At 40.6% G+C, this 12,933-nt stretch overlaps 1 protein-coding gene across 9 annotated transcripts in view; it reads left to right on the forward strand.

Moving 5' to 3' along the window:
- Positions 1-12,933, forward strand: part of LOC120940557 (poly(rC)-binding protein 3-like) — a 264,353-nt gene that overhangs the window by 180,918 nt on the left and 70,502 nt on the right. For all 9 annotated transcript variants that reach the window (XM_040353493.1, XM_040353492.1, XM_040353490.1 and 6 more), the window contains exons 4-5: positions 8,151-8,174; positions 8,279-8,311. In XM_040353493.1, coding sequence (XP_040209427.1) covers positions 8,151-8,174; positions 8,279-8,311 — 57 coding nt within the window. The remainder of the gene's footprint in view (positions 1-8,150; positions 8,175-8,278; positions 8,312-12,933) is intronic.

The following is a 12,933-nucleotide window of genomic DNA, read 5'->3' on the forward strand; positions in this document are numbered from 1 at the left end:
CGATGTCGGCACCCTAGCGGATCTTCAGATCGACTCCCAGGTGCTGGAGTTGCCATTCCTGGTAAGGGAACATGGTCTCTTACTGCGCATGCATGAAACACGCTGCGTTTTATAATTGGCCCGCGGCGGGGGGAAAGAGGAGGGGGCCGAACTTCCAGGAGATCGGCTGCAGCCCGTCTCCGGAAGTGGGGAAGGGGACCTGTCAAAACCAGGTCCCCTATTCCCGCCTAACCCCTGAAAGGTGCCAAATGTGGCACCGGAGGGGGGAGGAAGCGTATAAGCGAGAGTTCCACTTTTGGGTATAATACTGTACTTTTAACTGTGAGAAGCCCTCTCATTTCTAATTTATTGACAGATAAAATCTTTAAAGTGTATCTAAACCTCAAACCAAAAATTAAGTATATTGCCGCTTGCTGGTCTTTAGTTTGGTGGCTGCATTAATTTTCCCTTTTTTTCCAATCAGTTTTTGCTTTATTTGCACCTGGTACTCCTGCAAATAATAACAATTCCTGTTCATGGGTGGCTCTGTCACCCCTCTAGCAAAATTAGGGGGTGCACACCACATAGATCAACCACATATGCTGATTAGCTAACAGAGGCTTCAGCTACAGTCCCTACATCTTTGCCTCTACGACTAAGCCCAATCAAGGTGAATGCATCAGAGGGGCGTGGCCAAAATGTGTGGACTGTAGCTGAAGCCTCTGTTAGCTCATGAGCGGATGTGATTGATCTATGTAGTGTGTGACCCCTAATGTTGCTATTGTGATTGCTTCATGGAGTGATATATGCTCCTGAGGGGCTGTCGACTACTGTGGGAGGGGACCCAATGGAAGGACGAACAGGAGGAGTTTGAGAGGCATTATTTTTTAGGTGTGGTTACTCTAACCCTCTACTGTATCTATGGAGGGAGCCATGGTTGTGTCCCTAGGCTGCTCTTCTGATATGGACTACAAAAATGTTTGTATCTTTTAATCTCCATTATATGGGAGGCAGGTAGCTTACAGAAGATAGCTAGGAAGTAAAACATTTTTTGGTGCAGCTCACAGGAAGTGATACGGATACTGCACTTTTTGGCAAGATCAACAGGTATTTTCTGTATTTGCTCGAAATGTACTTTGTACGTCTATGGAGTGCAAGCTGCAATACATTACATTTGTGTCTCAGTCTCTGTCCAAAAAGGTTGCCTTTGTGTCTCAAATTGACTGAATGACAAACATTCAAACCCAAAAAGTTTCTTTGGTGATTTTACTGTTGAAAAAGCAGGCAGCAACATGAAGTTCAGTAAATAGAAGAGCTCACATGGGCTTACCTGTAGGTAAAAGTGGTGTAACAGGGTTTACAACCACTTTAAGGATGCATACATAATTAAGGTAAAAAATAAGTCTTTCCTATTTTGATTAAAGTTGTTAATTATGCAAACTACACAACTTAGTTTCCGCTAAAGTTGGAACATACATACTGTAGCATCTCAACTTCTCCTATAGTTTTATCTACTTATCTAAAATACTAGGTGACGTTTTGAATTATTGATTTCTTCAACTGTATAAGTAGAGTTTGTCTATCACACATGTCTAATTATCCTTAAAAAAAGTGTCTGTCTTTTGAGATACTGGTTGATCTTAAAAGCTGCATCAATAAGGCCCCATTAATATGTATTTCTAGTCTAAATATATTGCCATGTTCTAGGTTCATAGCCAGTCCTGAGAGTATAGATATCTAATTGATAAAACATTTAGGGCCAGATCCACGTACAATTGCGCCTTTGGAAACCTAAGCCATTTAAGTTACACCGCCGTAAGTTTTCAGGTTTAGTGCTCGATCCACAAAGCACTTACCTGGAAACTTGCGGCGGTGTATCGTAAATGCGTCCGGCGCAAGGCGGGCCAAATGGAATGGGCGGCTAACATTTAAATTAGGCGCGCGCCCGCGCTGGACCTACTGCGCATGCTCCGTTTCCTAACTCCAGCCGTGCTTTGCGTGAAGTGACGTCATTTTTTCGAACGGCGACGTGAGTAGCGTACTTCCGTATTCCCGGACGGCTTACACAAACAACGTTAAATTTTGAATTTCGAGGCGGGAACGACGGCCATACTTTAGACAGCAATACGCTTGCTGACTAAAGTTAGGGCACCAAAAACGACGACTAACTTTGCGACGGGAAACTATACTAGCGGCGAAGTAGCGAACGCGAAAAACCATCGTGGATCGCCGTAACTGCTAATTTGAATACCCAACGCTGGTTTACGACGCAAACTCCCCCCAGCGGCGGCCGCGGTACTGCATCCTAAGATCCGACAGTGTAAAACAATTACACCTGTCGGATCCTAGGGATATCTATGCGTAACTGATTCTATGAATCAGTCGCATAGATAGAAACAGAGATATGACGGTGTATGAGGAGATACGCCGTCGTATCTCTTTTGTGAATCTGGCCCACAGTCTTTATTTTATTAAAATCAATACTCTTTAAAGGAGAATGTGCATAAGACCAACCCGTCTCTTAACAAAATAGAAAATGTACAATATCTATCTAAGTGGTTTTAATACTGCTCTCCAAATAAGCAGCATTTACACAACCCCCCTGTCCTCCATGGGAGGATTTTTTTCATGGCAGGTTCTGTCAATGTTTTGTTTATGCAGGAAGATATTACATTGCAAGCATTGTCACTTCATATACATTCACTTCATGAGACACCTGTCCCTTTTCATCTCATAGTTAATATTCTATCTAGACCATTCTGATGTGAAATCCTATAAAACACGTGACAAACTGTGTTTTTTCAAAGGCCTATTGCTTAATAACATTTAACACTGCAAATAAAAATAAAAACAGATAATAAAATAGAATATATGCCCAAGAAAGCAAACCCAAAACACTAAACCATAGAATATTTTTTCCTAACAGAATTTTTATTTTTTTTAATGGATGCATGTGAAATAAAATAAAATACAAAACAAAAACTCAAAACAAAAAAGGACTGCTAGATGCAGGGGGCAGCAGCTAAACAGCAGCTGCAGTTTTTGCTGACACACACTCAAAGTTAGTCCTAAAAATGTCTGTTGGGTTTCAGAATTGTGAACATTGTAAGGGAAGGGAGGGTGCACAAAAATATGTAGCCCACCACACTGCAGTCTACAGTATAACAACTAACTTTCCCTACGTAGACTGCCAGCTCTCTCACACACAATGTCAAATGACCCGCCCATTTATAGTAAGGGGACCGTCACATAATAAAGAATTTGGTCTAGTAAATTTCACTATAAATTTGCTGGAATTTGAACACGCAGTGTTCACCTCAAACCTATGGTAGCCACAAACCCGAGCCTCAACCCCATACATACTGAGTCCTCTCTCAAGTGTGGTATGATTTATTAAAGCAGGTTTTTGATTGGCTGCCAGTGTTCATGTAGTTGTAGAGACAAGAGACATTTTTGTGTTCTTCAGTAATTGGGAGAGGCCTAGTTGTCAATCTCAATAAGCAGACCTTGCTACAGTACATAACACATTCCAGTGAATACAACTGTTTATATTACACAGAACTGCATTACTGTCTAGACTCTTCTGCTCTGTGCTCATAAACAAATGCTCCTGTATTCAAATCCATTTACCAAATGAGATTAGACAGATAATTGCAGCTTGATGGAAATTGTCATGTTTGAGAGAGCAGGTTAATTTAGCTGTCTTCATTTGCCATTATAATTTCAGGTAATCAAAGTGATTATTGCTTTCAAATGAATCCTTATGACCCATACCTTGTGCAGATAATAATCTGCTTCCTGAGGCACTGAAAAGTAGTGAGGTATTTAGTGAGTTAACAATTTTCAAGCAATTTATAGGCATTGTATTATTAAAATGAGGCACTTATATAATAGCAATATGTTTTTAAACAAGTATTAACACTGGCGAATGATATGACCATTATTTTTATGTATCTGACAAACATAGCCTGCTTTTGTGTATTGTGTGAACACGTTAAAGTGAGTGAAATTTCCTTTGTCATAGAATGTGATGACAAACTATCCACAATTGCCTTCGTAGCATTGAATAAGCCAGGCAGTTATTAGCATATTTCTATTGTATTTAATTATTTTTATTTACATGTGCATTTGTGAAACCTAGGAAATTCATGTAAAAATTGCCCAAAAAAAAAAAGTGAGTACTTTTAGAGGATTTAACAATGCAATCATGCAGTGAAAATGTGATAGTTTTGTTTATGAGTAAAAACCTACTTAATATATTTTCTACCTTTCCTCAATTTAAAGAAAAATTATTATAGTCAAATCATCTGTGCATTGATAACGTATCACTCACTGGTGTTAGCTTAATCCACTGCTCAGCTATTATGACTGCACCAATTAGTGGCTAATCAGACCAGTTTCCAAATTTCAAATGTCTCTTCTAGAAATAGCGTTATAACAGTATTTGTTGCAGGACCTCAGCACTCCCTAATTTACATTTGCTCAGTAATTTTCAGAACCTAACATGGTTCAGTTATTAATTGATGGTCAATGTATATATATATCATCTTTTGTTTGTTGAAAATTACATATGCTGCTTGCCATGTTATTATGTTGATTGTTGGTGTTAAAGAGGAAATAAACCATCCTGTTCTTTACAGCCGAAGATACAATCATTTTAACATATTTCTGGGCATAATGTTTGCTTTAGAGCTGACATAAGCACACTGCCAACTGGGATAATTATGACCAGTTATTTTTAGCTGAGTCCAATAAATTCAGAAAATTACAGTCACATGGCTGAAAATAGAGGGCCAGATTCACAGAGGAAATACGCCGGAGTATCTACTGATACTCCGGCGTATTTTCAAATTTGCTGCATCGTATCTTTATTTGTAATTCACAAAAAAGATACAGCGGCTTTTGGCTAAGATCCGACAGGCGTACGGCTTCGTACGCCTTCGGATCCTAGGTGTAATTTTCCGGCGGCCGCTGGGTGGAGTTTGCGTCGTTTCCCAGCGTCGGGTATGCAAATTAGCTGATTACGGCGATCCACGAAGATATGCGCGTTCGTCGCAATCTCTTACGTCGACGCTAGTCGGTTTTTCCCGTCGCAAACTTAGGCCTGCTATTTCATGGCTTAAATTTAGAACAGCCATGTTAAAGTATGGCCGTCGTTTCCGCGTCGAAACTTCACATTTTCTTTTTGCGTAAGACGTCCGGGAATACGAAACGACGTAACGCACGTCGCTGTTCAAAAAAACCGTCGGGGCGCTGTAATTTCGCGCAAAGCACGTCGGGAAATTTTCACACGGAGCATGCGCAGAACGTTCGGTGCGGGAACGCGCCTAATTATTTAAATGGTACACGCCCCATTTGAATTAGGCGGGCTTGCGCCGAGCGGATTTACGTTACACCGCCGCGAGTTTACAGGTAAGAGCACTTATGCTGTAAACCTGCGGCAGTGTAACATAAATGGGATACGTTACGCCGCCGCAGCGTAACGTATTTGTACCTGAATCTGGCCCAGAGTGCTTTAGTCTGGTGTTAAAGCTCTGTGAATTTTGTCTATTTCAGTCTGCCTTATCAGGCCAAAAATTGGTTAAAGCTACTATGAACAATATTTTCCCTGTCATGCAGACAAATATGCATTCATTTAAATCATCTTACTATTCATTCCCCAAAACATCATCCTCTACTGATAAAAATAAACTTTGCAAAAAATCCTATTATTTATATATTTTAAGATATTGAGAAATGCAAACCAGCAGAACAGTGAAGCAGGGATTGCAAAAATGTTAAACTTTATAGGTTACAATATTTCCTTTTCGCTCCATATATACGGCAGTATATTGAGATTTTTTTGAGAACTAAACTTCATGTATCCATTTCTTTGACATCAATACAATTTAAAAAATAGGTATCAGCACACAAAAAGATGCATTTTAAACAAATTCCCAACACCACTAAGGCTAATAAATATTACACTAAGCCTTCTATGAAGGGTGAGCAATATGATACAGCTCAGGCCTCTTGCACAATAACAGTTTGGTGGATTTGCAGTTATATTGATGTGTCTGTTGTGATTGATGAATCTGTCACATTTTGTTTGCTTCAATAAAGAAGAGTGGTAGAGGAAGTCATGATGTGATTATTCACTATCCTCATAGTTTCTATGCTAATCCATCAATCAGTTTAGACTTAAACATAATGAGCATCTGCCAGTAAGTGTTAATTGACACTGGCTTATATCTTTCAATTACTTTTCATGGGCACCAATAATCCAAGATGACATTTTAGTGAACGAAACATCTGCAGCCAAGAAAATCTTTTTTCTTAAATTAACAGCAGAGTGAAAGTAGGCAAACATGAAAGATAAATTAAACCTAGCTCAGATTTTGTTACTTGGATGAAACTGTCCTTTCTGGAATTATTATTAAGCACTGGTACACTATTGGGCCTACAAACAAAACTAATCACACCTACAAACAAAACTGATGTGATTATTGCCTGTTTTAGGAGCTAGCCTTTTCTCTCCTAGTTCTTCTGTAAATTACCATCATGCTGTGTGGGCTCTATGTAGCTAATTAATGTTTTCCTTTTTCATGCAAGTACAGTATTGCATAGCGGATCAAATTCTTAAAATTACCTGTCCTGGTCTCATTGACTATTGGTCATGAGAGTTAACTCATTCTAAGGCGTAAGCTTACTGCACTGGACACTTTGATTAAATCTCTTTTCCTCCAAACATAAAGAGTTCTCCCTTGTCCTCTGTGATGACCTTAAAGTGATTAACTGTACTCCAAGTTAACCATATTGACCACTCATGAATGTATACATGATCAAAACGTTTTGTAAAGTCTCATGGTTTTTCACCTTAATGGCGAGTCCTGCTGTCTGTATCAATGGACATAGCAGTGGGACTTGTGAGCGCGCCCGCATTTGTGGCCCCAGGGATAGCGGCTTCCCAAGGGGGCACCAGATAAAGAGAAGGAGCCAGGAGCATAGCCTATGCACCCCACAAAAGGAGGATCAGGGCTGCTCTGGGCAAAACCCTTGCTCAGAGGATGAAAGTATAACATGTTTGTTATTTTTTTTTAAACTAGCCTTTACAATCACTTTAATCTCCTCTTCTCAAGAGAGAATAAAAAAAGTTCAGTTACTCTTTCCTCATAGCTGAGCTCTTTCATGCCTCTTATCAGTTTGGTTGCCCTTCTCAGCACTTTCTCCAGTCCCCCTATATCCGTCTTGTGAACTGGTGCTCAAAACTGAAATGCATATTCCAAATAAGGACTTACTAATGATTTGTACAGGGGCAAAATGATCCCTCCCTCTCTCTCTCTCTCTCTCCCCCTCTCTCTCTCTCTCCCCCCCTCTCTCTCTCTCCCTCTCTCTCTCCCCTCTCTCTCTCTCTCTCTCTCTCTCTCTCTCTCTCTCTCTCTCTCTCTCTCTCTCTCTCTCTCTCTCGAGTCCATACCTCTTTTAATACAAGAAAGGATTATGCTGGCTTTGGAAACTGCAACTTGGCTTTACATGCTATTATTAGGCTTATGATCTACCAGAACACACAGATCCTTCTCCACCACTGATTTTCCTAGTTGTACTCCCCTTAGGCTGGATTCACACCTATGCACTTTTAGTGCTTTTTGCATTTTGCAGATTTGCACTACAGAACGTTTCACATAGGAAACCGTGTTAAATGGACTGTAGTGCAAATCTGCAAAATGCAAAAAAGCACAAAAAATGCATCGGTGTGAATCCAGCCTTAGTATGTATGATGCATGCATATTTTTTATCTGCCACTTAGTTGCCACATTAAACAGTGCATTGAGGTTGGCTTGTAAATTAGAGACATCCCAAAAGGATGTTATTCCACTGCATAGCTTGTTGTCATATGCAAAGACTGATATGGTATTAAGCCCAGACCCTATATCATTTATAAATATATTAATTATATAGTAAGAGTCCCAACACTGAAACTTAGGGCACACCACTAATAACCTTAAACTATTCAGAGTATGAATCAATAAGTAATGCAAATAAAACGGTGAGGATTTAAAAAATGTTTTGCTTAAATTCAGTTTTAAGAGATATTTAAAACCGCGCAAAAAAATATTTCAATTAAACATAAAGGGGTATTGTATGTTTCATTATTTTCATCCAAAAATCACTTCTTTCTTTGCTTCTTACAGGAGGTTGGAAGCATCATTGGGAAGGTCAGTGCAGTATAAATTATTTTTGTGATTGTTCTGTACAATTCCAAGCTTTCCCGGCCCTAACCATTGCTCCTTTTTTTATTCTGATTTTGTTTCCAAAACAGAAAGGTGAGACGGTTAAGAAGATGAGAGAGGAGGTAAGAATAAGAAATGTCAGTGCATCCTTCTCAATTTCTGTCAGAAGGCAATGTTTACATTTCTTCCGAATATTTTATGCTGTGCTGGAAAGGTGTAAGAGTGTCACTCAGTGGCTGCAAATATTATTTCAGCTGTTAGCTGTGAAAGGGTTTTTATTTGTGCAGCTGGAACCAAAAGTATATTTTATCCCATCGTTCACCTAAAGGTTAACAATGATATTGTACAATTAGTAATGGTTTCATTTTAATATATACTATATTTTGGTGGAGAAGATTCTGTTTTTTAGTACAGGTAAATGATAGAATGAAAGAATGAAAGAATGAAAGAATTTCTCTGCTAAACAATAAATGGAATAATAAATGGAATAAATCTAAATGGACCACTTAAAATCCCAGTGCAAAAGTATAATAACCCTTCTTGTGAAAAAACATACTATTTATGTCTCTCTCGTTTCAAATAGTGAAGATCACCTTGTGGTAACTCTTGGTATATGATAGCTCAGAGAATCTGAACCAGAAGCAAAAAACGAATAAAAAATACATCTTCTTCTATGAACCAACAGGATATTTTCTTACTTTGCTTCATTTCCACCTCCTGATGATGCATTAGTGTGTGTCTGTTAAAGGGAATGGGTTGATTAGAATATGTATAGACTCATGAGCTTTATAAACTCAGTTTATGGGTTTAAATAAGTGAACTATTATTTTATTAGAATTATTTGAGCTTTTCTTCTACATTCTGCAAAGCAAACAGATTTACTTTCTTTTAGCCTTCCCCAACAGCATATACTAATTTTCTTTTCACTCTCCACTGCTTCTCATTCAGCTCTTGGGAGCAAAGGAAAGTCCTGTGTAAGCATTGACTATAGTCTCTTGCACGGCAGTGCTGATTGGTCCAGCACTGTCACATAGAGTGGGTCACATGCTGCTCCATATGCAAAAGTACTAGATATTTTGTCTTATGCCTTGTACACACGATCGGATTTTCCAACGGGAATTGTGTGGTGGCAGGGTTTTGACCGATAATCCAACCGTTTGTACGCTCCATTGGACAAATGTTGTTGGAATTTCCGACAACAAATGTGGCATAGCATGCTTTCAAAATTTCAGACAACAAATGTGTCTTCTTGGATTTTCCGATCGTGTGTCAAACACGCATGCCCAGAAGCAATGCTAACCATAAGACAACATTAGCAGACGTTGCCCAAAGGGTGATGCTAAAGAGCAGAAAAAACGCATAGTTTCTGTTTGTTAGCCAACAAAGTTTTGCCGTTTGTATGCAGAACAAGTTCACGGCCAATGCCCTTCGCACAAAATTCCATGGCTTTGTCCGATGGAAATTCGATTGTGTGTACGAGGCTTTAGCTTCACAAAAGAGCTGAATTGAGCTGAGAGAGGTAGAAGGGTAAAGTTAACTATACGTGCAGACCAGACATTGGACACAGGGCGATTATTAAGCTATTGGTTTAATGAAAATCTGTACTGAGAAAAACGCCAAGATCTTCTTTTGAAAATACTGTTTATTTTTATCTGAGGCTTTAGTACTTTACAAGTCTCTTTCCCAATAAAAGTATGCAGTACTGTTAGTTGATCAGCAATGGCATCCTCTGAATTTTTTTTAATACAGATTTCCTTTTAAAAGACTGTAGTCAAATCCATGTTGTGTTCTATAGTATATAAGTATAATTTTCCCAGCACATGATTTTCTTTGGTGTGCCACAAACTAAACCTGTAGAGCGTTAAATGGCCACTGCTCTGTAATTCACATGAAGTCTGTTTCCCATGGAGGCAATAATGGCCTGTGTCTAATAATGGAATAATCAAAACGTGTCTTCACAAAGTAAATTGCAATTTGAACAAGTTCGTTTATATTTAATCAAATTCGCTGTAATCAGAGTAGGGGGAAAAAAACTGTGGCCGCAAGGAAAACTCCACTAGTTTCAATTATAAAACCTACAGAAAGTACATCAAGTGTAATGACTTAAAAAGCTCCACGAGGGTAATTACATTTTTGGGGAAACAGCATTGTAAAACAGAATAACTCAGAACACGACCTCCAATTGTTCTACTGGTTTGTTTTAATGTGGATAGAAACAAGATGGGCTATTAAATACCTTTTTAATTATTTAAACAGAGGATGGGAAATAAATGGAAGACACAAACCTTGCATAGCTCTGTAGAACAGAAATGTCTCTGTGTCTTATTTCTCTACACATATAATACACATTCTATCCATATACATATAATTTTATATTGCTTTAACTTTAATTTCTAATTTAGAACCAGTTATATTTTCTTGAGGGTTAGGGAACAATCATCATTCTTTTCTCTTATTTTTATTAAGATTTCAGATTTTATACTCAAAGATGTAATGAGCAGATTTGATGCAAGGTTGACTAGGCCTGAAACTTAGGCAGCAGTGGTAGTGGTATGTTGTCTGCACACACCCCACCCACCTATACCCAAACCTCTGCTGGTGGTCTTCAATGTAAAATCAGTTACACTGCTTTATGACACATTTTATAAAATAGAGAAGGTAGCAGGATATCCAGGTAATAGGAAACACAGTGGCATATCATCTATGTGTGCAAGGTGTTCACTGCACACAGGCCCCCAAAAGGGGGGGGCTACTGTGACCCACCCTGCATACATGAATGATTGTCCCTTGAGCGTCGATTTCCCTGTATAGGTTTTCAGCTGAGCTAACAACTGCTTCTCCTCCTCCCATCACCCTACACTCCATACTCCTCTCCTGCACATACTACCCACCTGTATACACTACACACTCCTCTCCTGCACATAATACCCACCACCATACACTCATCACTCCTCTCCAGCACATACTACCCACCACCATACACCCAATACTCCTCTTCTGCACATACTACCCACTTCTATACACTCTGCACTCCTATCCTGCATATACAACCTACCACCATATACTCCATCCACACCCCTCTCCTGCACATACTACTCACTGCTGTACACTCCATACCCCTCTCCTGCACATACTACCCACTGCCGTACATTCCAAACCCCTCTCCCGCACATACCACCCACCCACCTCCTTACACTCCACACTCCTCTCCTGCACATACTACCCACCACCATACACTCCACACCCCTCTCTTGCACATACCACCAAGCTCTGTACACACCACACTCCTCTCCTGCACATACTACCTACCGCCATACACTCCACACTCCACTCCTACACATACCACCCACCTCCATACCAGGGGGGATCCAGAAACTAGTTTCAGGAGGGGCACTGCCAGAAAATAATGTTTTTCGCTTGCAATTTGTCAGGGCAATGGCTGGTGTTGGCGCTTCAATCATTACGGCACCATGGTTGATATGGTGTCAGGATGATTGAAGAGCATTATTTCTATTATTACATTGTATTATAAAATGAAATAGTTCAACTCACCATAATGCACAATCAGTGGGTGCCCTGAGTGTGTCACTTGCCACCGTCACCTGCCACTAGATGCTGTGTGTAACTTGCCGCCGTTGCCTGCCACCAAATGCTGCATTTCACTTGCCACCATCGCCTGTCATCAGATGCAGCTTGTCACTTGCCAGATAACCTGCCACCAGATGCAGCGTGTCACTTGCCACTGTTGCCTGCCACCAGATGCAGCTTGTCACTTGCCACTGTTGCCTGCCACCAAATGCAGCTTGTCAATTGCCTCGTCACCTATCACCAGATGCAGCTAGTCACTGCCACGTTACTTGCCAGCAGATGCAGATTGTCACTTGCCACATTGCCTGCCACCAGATGCAGCTTGTTACTTGCCACGTCACCTGCCTTTAAATGCAGCTGGTCACTAGCCGCTTCACCTCCTACTAGATGCAGATTCTCACTTGCCAACAGATGCAGCTGTTCACTTACCACATTAATTGCCATCAGATGCGGATTGTCACTTGCCACATCGCCTGCCACCAGATGCAGCTTGTCACTTGCCACATTACTTGCCACCAGATGCAGACTGTTACTTGCCACATTGCCTGCAACCAGATGCAGCTTGTCACGTGCTACATTACTTGACACCAGATGCAGCTTGTCACTATCCTGCAACAACAGTGACAGCAGAGAAACATGCTTCTCTTTCCAGCTTTTCAGCATATGTGAGGGTGGGCAGTGAGAGATGATGCAATCTCTCTGCTGCCTGCAGCTGCACAGTGAGGGCAGAAATGTCCGCTCACTGTACTGTGTTCCCATTCACCCACTGGCCGATTACTGGCATGATGGCCCACCCACTCTGCTCACCTGCTGGCCCACTCATTGGCCTGCTACGCTCACTTGCCAGCTGCCTACTGACTTGACTGCCCACCAGCTCACTAGTCGGCCACCCGGCCCACTAACTGTTTTCGGGGGGGCAATTGCCCTACACTCGACACTGTACATTCCAAATTGAACATTACCACATTATGCAGTATATAGGTAATCTAAGACTCTATTAAACCACACCCCATTTAAAGGCGCACGCTGCCTTTTTTTTAATCAGTGCCACTTTTTATCTTGCACACAGGCCCACTGATTTCATGATACGGCCCTGAGGTAACTTCTCATCCATTTATCCCAGCTTTCCATACACCCATCCTGCTTTCCTTTAAGT

Source organism: Rana temporaria, chromosome 5 (genome assembly GCF_905171775.1).
Source record: "Rana temporaria chromosome 5, aRanTem1.1, whole genome shotgun sequence".
In the NCBI taxonomy this organism is placed as follows: domain Eukaryota; kingdom Metazoa; phylum Chordata; class Amphibia; order Anura; family Ranidae; genus Rana; species Rana temporaria.